Source organism: Elephas maximus, chromosome 2 (genome assembly GCF_024166365.1).
Source record: "Elephas maximus indicus isolate mEleMax1 chromosome 2, mEleMax1 primary haplotype, whole genome shotgun sequence".
Lineage (NCBI taxonomy): Eukaryota > Metazoa > Chordata > Mammalia > Proboscidea > Elephantidae > Elephas > Elephas maximus.
The window spans coordinates 121,800,038-121,814,000 of record NC_064820.1 but is presented as its reverse complement, the minus strand read 5'-3'; the positions used below and the strand labels follow the sequence as shown (position 1 = coordinate 121,814,000).

The 13,963-nt window shown below is 39.0% G+C and overlaps 1 protein-coding gene across 5 annotated transcripts in view; it reads left to right on the top strand.

The window, feature by feature from the left end:
- Positions 1–13,963, top strand: part of EPB41L4A (erythrocyte membrane protein band 4.1 like 4A) — a 326,052-nt gene that overhangs the window by 227,634 nt on the left and 84,455 nt on the right. For all 5 annotated transcript variants that reach the window (XM_049872192.1, XM_049872199.1, XM_049872182.1 and 2 more), the window contains 3 exons: positions 6,795–6,886; positions 8,462–8,539; positions 13,760–13,881. In XM_049872192.1, coding sequence (XP_049728149.1) covers positions 6,795–6,886; positions 8,462–8,539; positions 13,760–13,881 — 292 coding nt within the window. The remainder of the gene's footprint in view (positions 1–6,794; positions 6,887–8,461; positions 8,540–13,759; positions 13,882–13,963) is intronic.

Here is a 13,963-nt window from a genome sequence, read left to right as displayed (position 1 = left end):
CCATTTAGAAAGGTAAAATTTCTCAGAACCGTTAAAATTTTATAGTATCTCATTTAGTGTCTATTTCTACTTGAAGAACAAATTATTTCAGTTTTACCACCTGCATTCCTTTGCTTTGTCAGTTACAAGGAACTTATTTCAGGTCACTTGCTGATTCAGACCTCTAATTATTTTTTCCCCAAAATAACCTGTTGCCATCCACTGGACTCCAGCTTGTGGTGACCTCATGTATGTTGGAGTATGACTGTTGTTCCATAGGGTTTTTATGGCTGCGACCTTTCGGAAGCAGATTGCCAGGTTTTTCTTCTGAGGTGCCTGTGGGTGGATTTGAACCACCAACCTTTTAGTTAGTAGCCAAGCTGTCTATTGTCCAAAAATAAGTAAAAAATATTGCCATGTATCATGGATTGAATTATGTCCTCCCCCAAAATGTGTGTATCAACTTGGTTAGGCCATGATTCCCAGTATTCTGTGGTTGTCCTCCATTTTGTGATTGTAATTTTATGTTAAAGAGGTTCAGGGTGGGATTATAACACCCTTACCAGGTCATTTCCCTGATCCAATGTAAAGGGAGCTTCCTTGGGGTGCGACCTGCATCACCTTTTATTTCTCAAGAGATAAAAAGAAAGGGAAGCTAATAGAGAGGGGGGATCTCATACCACCTAGAAAGCAGCACCAGGAGCAGAGCACATCCTTTGGACCAGGGGTCCCTGTGCCTGAGAAGCTCCTAGTCCAGGGGAAGATTGAGGACAAGGACCTTCCTCCAGAGCTGACAGAGAGAAAAAGGCTTCCCCTGGAGCTGACACCCTGAATTTGGACTTTTAGCCTACAGTACTGTGAGGAAATAAATTTCCGTCCACTTCTGGTATTTCTGTTACAGCAGCACGAGATAACTAAGACACCAAGTAAATATAAATCTTATATAGATTGAAAGTTTGAAAAAATTCCACAGTACTTTAGACTTGTGCAAATCTTTTTAGCTACCTTCCCACCTCTATATGACAATGTTAGGAAATCTTGCTGCTGTAGGCCTTCAAGTATTTGTATAATGATTTCATCTTACTATTATTAATAGTATTGATCTGTTTTTTATTTATTTTAATGCTTTATTGTATTTTTGGTGAAAGTTCACACAGCTAATTAGGTTCCCATTGAACAATTTCTACACAATTTGTTCACTGACATTGGTTACATTTTTCACAGTGTGTCTACTTTCTCATTATTTCTCTTCAGTTTGTTCCATTTCCAGTAATCTGGTTTCCCTGCCCCCTTACCTTCTCATCTTTGCTTATGTTGACCTTTTGGTCTCATATGGATGATTTTTTAAAAGAGCACAGTACTCATGAATGATATTGTTTATTTTATGAACTAGTCTTTTATTTAGCTAAAAGATGACCTTGGAATATTTTCAGTTCAGGCATTAAAGTGTATCTCAGGGTGATAGTCTCAGGGAGCCTTCCAGTCTCAACTGGTCCAGTAAGTCCAGATTTTTTAAGAATTTGAATTCTGTTCCACATTTTTCTCCCCTTCTAACAGGATCCATCTATTGTGGTAGCCAGGTACCATCTAGTTTTTTTGGTCTCAGGGTAAATGAGGTTCATGTAGACTATTAGTCCTCTTAACTAGTTTCTTCTGAGTCTTTGGTTTCCTTCTTTCTCTTTTACTCCAGAGGTGTGGAGACCAATACTTGTACCTTAGATGACTACTTGCAAGCTTTTAAGATCCCAGTTGCTACTCACCAAACTAGGATAGAAAACGTAAACTTTATGTACTATATTATGCCAGTTGACCAAGATGCCCCATGAGACTATGGTCCTAAGCCTTCAGGCCCCATAAACCAATCCTGTGAGGTGTTTGGTTAAGTCTAAGAAGTATCCATGTTTATACCACCTATGTACTTTATTGTTGATATGAATATATATGGATGCATATATGTGTGCGTATATATACATCTAACCCAGAACCCACATCTGCATATAGACATATCTGTATATGCCCTGGTGGCACAGTGGTTACAAGCTATGGCTGTAAACCAAAAGGTCAGCAGTTTGAATCCACCAACTGCTCCTTGGAAACCCTATGGGGCTGTTTTGATGTGTCCTATAGGGTCTCTGGAAACTCTGGTGGCGTAGTGGTTAAATGCTACGGCTGCTAACCAAAGGGTCGGGAGTTCAAATCCTCCAGGATCTCCTTGGAAACTCTATGGGGCAGTTCTACTCTGTGCTGTAGAGTCGCCATGAGTCGGAATCGACTCGATGGCACTGGGTTTGTATTTGGTTTTATAGGGTCTCTATGAGTCAAAATTGACTCAGTGGCAAAGGGTTTGGTTTTATACATGTTCACATATATGCACACATATATATACCTAAACACACTACTGATCCTTTTACTCTTAAGTGATTGACTTATGCATTGTATCTGGGGCTACTTCTGGTGACCTTGGGGGTGGGACAAGTGTTTAATTACAGGATTGAGAAGATTTTCATTCCTATAATTCTAGGGAGGCTGGGAAGGCAGACTGGCAAGTTGTGGCTGCTTCCTAAGACAGAAACAGGGAGGAACTAGCTAGAGTATGGTCTGTGTGTGGCAGGGAGGAGGCTCCTGTGTCAAGAACACAGGCCTGGGAGTCAGTGAAGCGGGAGTGAGCCCAGGGAGAGGGTGAGTACCTGTGTAGCTTCCAGCGTGATCCCCTCTATGATCTCATCGGTAAGCTTAATACCCTTAGGAGAAGCTAGGCTACAGTAAATTATTTTTTTTACATTTCTGAAGAGAAACAGCCAGCAAAGATGGGAAAAGAGACTGAGAGGACCAGAAGGTGCCAGGTGGGGAATCTGTAGATACAGTAGTTGTTGTTAGCTGCCTTTGAGTTGTCCCCGACTCATGGAGGCCCCATGCACAATGGAATGAAATGCTGCCCAGTTCTGTGCCATCCCCAGATCAGTTGTGAATCAGACCACTGTGATCCTAGGGTTTTCACTGGCTGATTTTTGGAAGCAGATTGCCACGGGTTTTTTTCTAGTCTGTCTTAACCTGGAAGTTCCAGACTGGGAATCGAACATGAGTCATCGAACATGAGTCTCCCGCATAGAAGGTGAGAATTCTACCAGCAAACCTGCAATGTGCCCAGATATCATCATACAGGCCTTGAATTCTCATAACTGGTGTAATCGAAAGTTTACCTAGATCTCCACAGGGCCACGAAGTCCCCAAAGAATATCTGTGAATTACAATCAATTTAAGCTTGATCCAGTTTGTGAAACTAGAAATAGATTCAAAGAGTAGCTCTGCTTCTGACGTGAAATGACCAAAGCTATAAAAATGTTTGAGCAACTTTGCAAAAAGCAAGCTTCGGATGCTTGAGTAAGGTTTTTTTTTTTTAAAGCAGTAGTTTGAAATGAGCTTCTTAAATTAAGCAACTGCTCATCTTTGTATGAATGAGTGGAAATGTGCTAATTGGCTGTGTCTGTTTGGGAAAGATTTAGTAGGTATGAGTATGGCAGAAAGAAAGAGACATTTGAAATGTCACATCAGTTACATTCATGCCAGCAGTTACCACAAGTGGCAAAAGAACATAGAATTTATTCACAATGCCAGCCTCCCTTTTTAGTTGTCTTAACATTCCTTCTAGTGTTTAGATCATTTTGCCAACAATGGGATTAAAAAAAATAGGCAGTTGGTCTTAAAGACCTCTATAAAATGAAGAATGTGTTCATAGTTGTCATTTGTACATGGCAGAAGTAATTTGGAGTCTTGTGGGAAGCTCTTTCATTCTTTAATGTATTTATACCCAAGGAAACTTGAGAAAAACCCAATTCTGAAATACCTTTTATCTTTTCATTAAGTGGTAGTTTAAAAAATATATTAAGAAGTAGGTACACTGTGACTGAACCTCTGTTTGAAAAATAAAAGAGTACAGACATTTATGTGGAGAATAAAGTGAAAACCAGTCAAAGAAAAGTTTGAGGCCTAGAGGAGATTTTTAAAGTTTTATTTTATTATTGTGAGATTAAACACACTTTGTTTTTCCTCCTCCACTTTTGGAGACCTAGGTTATATGTAATTAAATTGGGTTTTTCCTCCTCCACTTTTGGAGACCTAGGTTATATGTAATTAAATTGGTTTTTGAAAATTTGATTTAGATATTTAAATTACACCTTATTTGTAGATTTTTTTTTCATAAAATGTAAAAGTGTTTGTGTGTCACTATTATAGGTGATGATGTCCTGCCTCACATACCGTTTCCACTGATAAAAGGCACATGGAGATGGCCAGGTTCCCATATACTAAGGAAGGTGGTAGTGGGGAGAGGGTGTCCCTGATGGTACAAATGGAGGCTGTTAACCAAAAGGTTGGAGGTACCTCAGAAGAAAGACCTGGTGATGTACTTTAGAAAAATCAGCCATTAAAAACCCCTAAGGAACACAGTTTGACTATAACACATATGAGGTCACCATGAGTTGGAGTCATCTCCATGGTGACTGGTTTTTAGTAGTGAGGGAGAGAAGGGGAAGCTGTCTTGGTACTCTCTTTATCTTACTCATGTATCCTGATAGAATGCAATCAGAAGCAAAATTATTTGAGAATAAATTGATCTGTGGACTACATTTTAGGAAAATCCAGTGACTTTGAAAACACCCACCCTTTATCAAAGATACGCATAGTAGTGGTTGCCTCTGGGGAGGGGAGCTGGGGATGGTGGTGAGAGGGAGATTTACTTGTCCTCGTGTACCTGCTTTAGTAACTTCTGGATTTTACACCTAATATGTATATATTATATACTGAAAAAGAAAAAAGACAGGAAAAAATTCCCCTCTAAGCACTCCTATCTCTTGACACCTACCACCCTGCTGCTAAGGATATTCTGTGATTTTCTGTGGTCCCCCTAGTTTCTTTTGTATCTGAAAGAAATGCTTTCTGAATCCATTGACTTTTCTTCCTCTTCTCTAATTAATTTTGAAATTCCTACTCCTTTCACTAAAGTCACCAAAGATTTCTTACCGTGAAATGCAGTAACCTCCTTTGAAACCTTTTTTGACCTTTCTGGGTCACTGGAGACTTTCACTCTCTCTTCCCAGCTCCGCCCCCCCCGCCCCTTCATTGTCTCTTGGTTCTTTTTTATCCTCTCCACTACACCTTCGTGAGCATCTTTCCTGTGATGCCACCTTTATCTGCTCTGTGCTGTCTCTGTGAGAAATCGCATTTATATTCTGTGGTGAAATCATCTGTGTCAGCAGCTATGACTTCTCTCCTGAGCGCTAGACCGGCAAGTTGACCGACCCACTAGGCGTGTCTAGCTCCACATTTCGTACCAGTTAACCAGTTGCTCTGGCGTCAAAGGTGACTCACAGTGACCCCAGGTGTGTCAGTAGAGCTGTGCATTGTAGAATTTTCAATGGTTGAATTTTTCTGAAGTAGATCGCCAGTTTTTTTTTCTCAAGTCACCTCTGGGTGGACTCAAACCTCCAACCTTTTAGTTATCAGCCACGAATGTTAACTGTTTGCACCACCCAGGGGTACCTCAACGTCAAAGTTTCTCAATTTAAACTTATTTTGCACTCTCTTGCAATCTAGATCCCCAAATTTTTCCAAGTCTTACTATATATCCACAGTTAATAGCACTCAACCAGAGACCTGGAAATCATCCTAAATTTCTCCCACCACCTCACAATGTTTTAGAACACAGCTAGATTTAATGTAACGTGCATGTGCTGGCCATGTTTTCGTCCTTACCTTTTATTTTGCACATAAGCTGCTGTATTGAATAGCATCCTTCCAGATGGACTTAGGAGAAATTTCATGAATATAATTCTGTCCTTGTTAAAAGTAGGAGGAAAAAAAAAATTCAATTTTATTCCTCTACATTGACCATTTTGTGTTTCTGAATCCGTAGAAACCTCAACCCAGAGGCATTTCTGCATTTGAAACTTGAGTTTGGTTTTTAAATTTGAAACTAAATTAGTAATTATAGAACTTCACAAAGCTAGTGGTTTTCCATTTTAGCATTCATACTGTATCCTGCTTGGTTTCCTATTCAATCACTTCAAAATAATAAATAGTATCTTTTCCTGCAAAATTAGAATTACCTTTAATATCGCCTTTGTTTCTTATGTATTAAATACAGACGATCAGGTAACTAGTGGATTAAAATAACAGTTAACATTTATTGTACGCCCATTTTGTAACAGGCATTGAAGTTGCCACTTTACAGCTGTCATATAATTTAATTTAATCCACCCAATAATGTGATGTGATGCAGTATGCAGACAGAGTCAGAGATGTTGTTTAACCTGCCCAGATTACACTGCTGTGTGGTTCGCTCTTCCTGGGGGCCCCTCCTGAGGTACATTAAGTATACAGTTGAAGGGTGGCCGTTATATCCCTGCAAGTAATATAGTTAAGAACTGGATTTATGGGCATCTCCCTTTTATTAGGCGTCGATTTCCTCACAGTCAGTATTTTTCATGTATCAGTGGCCATTTATGACTGAAGATTTTGCAGTAATTTCAATGGCATCATCCTGCTCATTCACAGCTGGGGGTGATGTAGAAGTAGATCATAAAGGTTGCGGTACTGAGCTTCATATGGAATTTGTATTTTGTAATTTTAATTAAAGTTGGTCTTGATGCAGCCTTCTAAACACAGTCAACCAGAGATCATCAGTTCATATAAAACAATCATTTTTATTTTATGTGTTAATGATATTCTCCCTGCTTACTTGAATATTTGATACCAGAAGGAGGGCTGTCACCTGAAGAATATTACGGGTGGTAATTCATAGTCTGTCTCTCTTCTAGTGCAATGAAACCTCATTCTTTTTTGAAGCTCGAAGTAAAACCGCTTGCAAGAATCTCTGGAAATGCAGTGTAGAGCATCATACATTTTTTAGGTATGCTAACCTAAAAGTTTTTTTCATTGTCCTAATACACCATAATTGTGTTTGTTTTTATAACCAGAATTCTGTTATCTATACATAGAAACTTATAAGTGTTTCCTTTTTATTAAATTTTTTTTCAGCCACCTAATTTTCTGGATTGTGCTACTACAAGCACTTATATGCACAGATGTCTTATTTGTTTATACTATAAAAAAGGGTCAAGGGTAATTTTTATTTTTAGGTTATGTAAATGAGTACAGCTTTGGCCATACCCAGGAGGTAGTTATGGAAATTAAGTGTTCTGCTTTGGACATCCTGAATTTGAAATGCCTGTTCTAAGTGGAGATAGATAGTAGGCAGTTGGATGTATAAGCCTGAAGTTTACTGGAGAGACCAAGGCTGGTGATGTAAATTTGGTTGGTATTTAAGGCAAAGGGACTGGATGAGGCCATCAATGGAAAAAGTCAAAAGAGAGAAAAGCAGAAAGTCAATGAACTGAGCTTTAGGATCCTCCCAATATTTAGAGAACAGGAAGAGCCAGTAGAGGAGTAGGAGAAGGAGCAACCAGGAGAGTGCATGGTGTCCTGGGGGACACCATGTAAGATGAAGATAGGGAATTGACTGTTAGATCTTGTGGACACTTTTTGTTTGATTCACATCCTCATGTTGTAAAAATAAAACTAATTTTAGCAGGTAATACAGTAATTTTTTTTTTTAACACTAAATTAAATTCTCCCCCTTATTCCCGTTTGACTTAAGTGGAACAATTACAGAGTCCCTGGGTGATGCAAATGGTTAATGTACGTAGCTGCTAACTGAAAGGTTGGAGGTTCAAGTCCACCCAGAGGTGCCTTGGAGAAAAAGCACAGCAATCTAAAATATCAGCTGTTGAAAACCCCATGGAGCACAGTTCTACTCTGAGACACGTTGGGTGCCATGAGTCAGAATCAACTCTACATCAACTGGTTATAGAACAATTATGCCCAACAGCGTGGTGCTTGAAGGGTATTCTTACAAAATGACTAACACCCTTTGTACAGTTTGTACTGGGAGAGGGTTGTGGCCCAGAAAGCTTGAGGCATTGCCTCTGGTTTACTGGGATGGGCCTAGGAGCTCCCCATGGCAATGTGTGTTGAAGGCACCCCACAATGGGAAGTACTGCAGCCTGTTGTAGAAATAATAGTAAACAACCACATCAGATAAGTAATTAACTGCTACAGAAATGTTGATACAGGTCAACCAACATAGTGCCAAAATTCCCAAGATAATTTAAGCAGAGAACAACTGAAGTTTCCAAGGGCAATGATAATTTAAGCAGAGAATAACTAAAGCTTCCTAGGGCGATGATATATAATAATCTTCAAAAAGTATGAGTATTTTGATATTATATAAAATCCTGGGTATGGTTATGTTTCAAATATTAGCTTAAAATAATTTAATATTTCCTGCTGGTAAGTAGAATAAATAAAATATTTTCACTAGCTCTGTTAAACACTATTATATTTCACATAGAGCTTTATGCTTGAGTGTTACATAAGTATCTGTATTTATGAAATTCTATCTAATTTTCTTTTAAAAATGAATTAGAATGCCAGAAAACGAATCAAATTCATTGTCAAGAAAACTCAGCAAGTTTGGGTCCATGAGTTATAAGCACCGGTACAGGTAAATGGCATTTTTTCCCCTTGATGTGCGCATGTATGTATAAAAAAAAAAGAAGAAATATTTAATTCAGTTGTCTACATACATGCACAGTGAAGTTTGAGGTTTCATTTTTTTTTTCCTGTTTTCCACAGTGCCAATGTACGTCCTTAGCATAACAGTTTATTGAAATTTTCTTGACAAAAATGATTTTCCAGATTATTTTTAATGTCTGCATTTACCATTTTAAGTTTAGGGCTTTTAGAATGTAATAGAGCTTATGATCTTCAGAAATTTGTTTTGGTACAATTATTACTTATTTCTAAGTATTTTCTGTGTTTATGAAACAAGGTAGTTGTTCTGAATAGTACCTGACTGAATCTGTTCTTAGAACCTAATTGATGCTGTGTGGTAACACAATGTATCCTTTATGGTATAAGTCGAATCTGCCTCCTGCAATGTTAAGGCTACACATTGTGATGCTAGCAATTATGTCTCCACTTTACTGAGCAGTTACTAAGTGCCAGGTACCATGCTAAGTGTTTTTCATTGATGTTTCATCTAGTCATCATGACCCTTCTGTATTATTATCCCCATTAATATGTGAGGAAACTAAGGCTCAGAGAGGCAGAGTCACTTCTCAAGGATACCTTGCTAGGAAGCAGTGGAGTAATATGCACACCCTGCAGTCTAACTCCAGACTGTGTGTTAACCATGAGCAGACTGCTAGCCTGTTGAAGAAGAAGCCTACTGTCAATAACCTAGGCAGGTGTTTGTGTCTTTATATCAGTGTTAAAAAGGGAGTGAGTTCTGTATTTTGGGGAAAATTTTGTTTTGTTTTGTTTTGGTTCCATCCATTCTGTTCATTGCAGAGCCTGTGAGATGCAAGGCGGGTATTAGGTGCCCAGAGGCACAAAGAAGGATCAGCTTTAAGTGCTTCAGCCCTCAGGTAGCTACGGTATTATCAAGGCAGTCGGCCAGCAGCCCAGAGCCTGTAAATACAAGCCGGGTGCAAAAATGCTGTGCAGGAGGTGCGACCACACTGTTCTGTCAATTCCATTTGAGACACATCATTTAATGCAATGCTTCCCTAGGAGACTTAGAAATAAAGCAGAGTCAAGTGTTGGCAGCACACTGCATGCCAGGTTATACTTCCTCTCTTTTGTAACCCAATTTTCTTGTCTTGAGTTTGAAACCAGATATAATCAATGAAAGAGTGATTAAATGTTCAGGACATTCATCTTTATATATTAATCACTATGATATTTCATCCTTTGATGATTTTAAAAGAAAACTTAAGTTTTATTATATTATAGATATTCTTGGTATTTGTATGAAAGCATTCATTTATGTCTGAAAATGTAACTTTCAGGTTATCAAGGTGTCTCCCTAGACAGTGGTCTAATTGTGAGAAGTTTAGGGAAAGATCATTTACTTTTATATTGAGAAGAACAGCTAATAGCCAATATTTGGGCTGTTCTTACAGGTGAGGCATAAAACATTTTCAGGTTTATGGGGAGAATGTGTAAATCTATCTGCTTACCTCTCTCTGTACTCAGTGAAAAATCATCTGTCTCAATGCTCACACTATTGACATCGTAATTATACTGTTTTAACGTACATTGTAGTTGGCTCCTACAAATTTAGCCATACCTGATTTCTCAAATTTATTGAAATGCAAATGTTGTGGCTACTGAGAATTATTGCTAGACCATTATTGAATTTTGCTTATTAAATACCATTTCTTCCAAGAAAGTAATTAAAGGTAGTCTTTGCAGAATTGGAGGCTCTGTTAAAGTCTGTTTTAATTTCATGGCTGGTGTTAACTGTCTTGTAAGTCTTAATGAAACCTAAATCTATACCTCTGTTGGTAGGAAGCACTAATGTTATACCATCCTTGGAAGAGAGACATTTTATGCCACCATCCATCCAGAGCTTGGCTTAGGCAAGAGTAGGTCTCTGACTGCTGGGTGTTTATTGTCAAAAGAGAAAAAGCCAGCAGCCTTTAACGTGCAACATATGTCTGCGCCTTTATTGAGATATTCTGGAGGTATTCTGAAATGGAAGCAGTGCTCTGGAAACACAGACAGCCCCCTCTTCCACTCCTGCAGGCTCATAGATCATTGGGGTAAATAACAGGGTAAAAGAGTAGCTGCAGTGTGTGAATGTGGGTGTCTACATTTGTGTGTAATTGTATATGTGTTTATAATGGTGTGTGTGAGTGTTCTTGTCTATGGGTGTTACATAATGGAGGAAGATAGAATTCTAGCCATCACTCTCTTTCCTGCATTTTAGGCTTGCAGAATCCCAAGGGGATTTTTTACATCTTTGGGGGAAAGTGGTCATTACTTAAAGAAGAGAAAAATCAGACTTTTAAAAATTGATATATGGTGTCTACTCTTTTTAAAAATTCAAAATTAAATTTGTGGGGAAAAGGCTGAGTTAAAATCTGATCTTTTAGTTCCTTTTTTTTTTCATTGTTTTACTATCAAAGACAAATACTCTGAAATAGAGACTGATTAAATCTATGATTGATTAAATGTTTGGTTATAAGTTTATATCTACTTCTCTGAATCCCTTAAAATTTTACCTTGCTTTTACCTGTTGTTAAATTTGTAAAAAAGGACCCCTGGTGGTACAATGGTTAAGCACTTGATCGCTAGCTGGAAGGTTGGCGGTTCGAACCCATCAGCCACTCCTAAGAAAAGACCTGGTGATCTGCTCTGTAAAGATTTTAGCTTAGGAAAGCCTGTGGGGCAGTTCTTCTCTGTCCTATAGGATTGCTATGAGTTGGGGTCGACTTGATGGCATACAACAACAACAAATTTGTAAGAAATTCCTAGTTTTGATTCATGAATGAATTTTGTAATATGCATACTCCAGAAATGAGATCAAGGGCTAAGAACTGCCCTGGGGCCCGGATGTCCTCCTTGTAGGACTTAAATCACATGAACTGTCATGGGATTTCACATTTTATAAAGTGTAGAAGAGAGACCAAGGTGTCCTAAGAACCTTCTTTGTGCTTTTACATGCATTAATTTATTTAATCCACACAATGACCTGACAAAGGAGGTATAATATCCTCGTTTTCATAGATGAGAAGTTTGAGGCTCCCAAAAGTAAATCACTGGACTAAAGACCCTTAACCATTTAGGTGGCAAAGCTGGGATTTGAATCCAGGTGTTTCTGCTCTTGTTCTCTTCCCTGTACTGCACAGATTGCTGATCATGCCCTGACTTGGAAGGGCTGCTGGTAATGCCGCTCAACATAGAATGGGGGAGAGGGGGTGAGTGCCAGAGTGGGAAGAGGCAGTTCCGGAAGTGGTAATGATGAAAATAAAACTGTCCTGTTGCAACAGAGAGCCTCAGGCATAAGTAGGGACTCCTCACACTGCCCATCTCTATAGCTGTCAAAGACTTTCTGCTGCAACCCCAGGAAATAGTCAAGAATGAGTAGAAATATATTATAATTGAGGAAAATGAGGCTCTGAGAGATTTGAAGAACAATCTGCTGATGGTCACTAGGGAGAGGCAGAGCTGTGTTTTAAACTGGGCCCTGAAGCATACCAACTGCCCCTTCTTCCCCACTGCCAGGCTCTGCTATATGACCTCCTAGAGACCACAAAGCTTGCTCTGGTCCTGAATTCTGTGCAGCCTGTGGCAGATCAGTTTATGTTTCTGGACCATCATCTTATTAATTTTGTGATATGATTTTCTCATTTCTCCTTTGTTCCTAAGAAATGAGGAAAAACTGAATAATAAAGTAAAATCTCATTATAAAAGGCCCCAGTCAGTGGTCCACGTATTGGGTTGTATTTTTAGGGCAAATAGTTTTCCTCTATGCAATGAAGTACATGGTGCCTGAGTCTTTCTGATTAAAATAGCGAAAGGCTGTTGTGAGTAGGACTTACCAGACTCCAAATAGTATGTAATAATGGAATTTTCCTCTTTATATGGAAATTTTTAAAGCTTTTCAGGAGAGAAGTATTGCTATTTGTATTACCTTATGTACTACCTTTAAAAAAAAAAAAAAAAGAAGTAAATTTCAAGAAAAAAAAACCTGTTACAGTTTTCTCTCTTTTCTACCCCTCTTTCTGATTCCTAGGAGCTACTGAATATGAAGAACATTCATGGATAGTTTGGCATCTTAGTTCCCATGGTACCTCATACTGAGTGGTATCCCCAATTGGCCTGATGAGAGCCACTTTCTATGGGTGTTTCAAGCATCCTTTGTTTCTAAATAAAGCTGGATTGGGTAATGAGGATGGGAAATGTCCATAGAAGCACTTAGGAAGTAAATCTTACTTTGTTAGTCTGGTTTAATCTCTTTTGGGGAGTGTTTCACCAATATGTGCCCTATAAATGTAGGATGAATAAGATTTGGGGCCTTTAAAGGCTTTTATCCCCCCATGGTTGGCTCTGTAGTGGTGAATCAAAATAAACATATAGAAGTGCATTTTTCTTTCACCTAAATTATATTTTTTCTGTGTGAAAGCCAGGGTTATTTATTGGTTCAAATTCAGCAGGTGCGGAATGAAATTTCAGTAAGCTGAATGTTCACTGAAATCTAGAAAATGAAATTACACCATTCCTTGGGAAAATTTCTTAAGGAGGTTAGTCTGGCCCTGGGGAAAGCTCGCCCTCTTGAATTCTCACTGAATCTTTGGAGAAGCAGCACTTTGTGTGGAGTCCTGGGCTAACTTTAAATATTCCTGGGCACTTTATCTGGCACAGGTGAGGTGGGCATAATAAATGGTTGATGGTTTCACAGGAATACTCACAGTAAAATCACATCACATGGAGTGTTCCCGTGGGGGATGCATTACAACTTGCCTTGTAGGTACAGAACTAGGGGATAGTCATATAGAATCACTGCCCTTGTGTTAGCCCAACAGAATATCTTTATTATTTAGTTGTAGAGCTGGAAGAGACTGTCAGCAACCTCTAGTTCTAGTCCCTCCTTCTACTTAAATCTAAATCAAATTCTCTGTTTCTTTCTCTGAAAGATCTTCCTTCTGTTTAACCTAAATCTCTCCTGCTGGAATTCAGTACCAAGAGGTCCAGACTGCAGTGAGAATCAATTAAGAACTGCAGTATCCTTACAGCCAATTGCGTCTGTGTCTCCCCCTCTCCCCCTCTTTTTTTTTCTCTCTCTCTAGACTTGGCAGATATCCTGAACGAGCTATTGTCTAATTTTGTGGCTGTGTGATTTTACCTTTTTTAATCAAAATGTTCCATCTTCAAGTGGCAGGACAGCTTTGCAAATGAGCCGAGACCTTTCAATTCAACTTCCCCGGCCAGATCAGAATGTGGCAAGAAGTCGAAGCAAGACTTATCCTAAGAGAATAGCACCAACGCAGCCAGCCGGTAAGCCGTGGTGCCCCTAAAGTCGGCACGCGTAGCCTTGTATTTTCCCTTAGCCTGGTGGTAAGACATGTTCAGGTTGTGA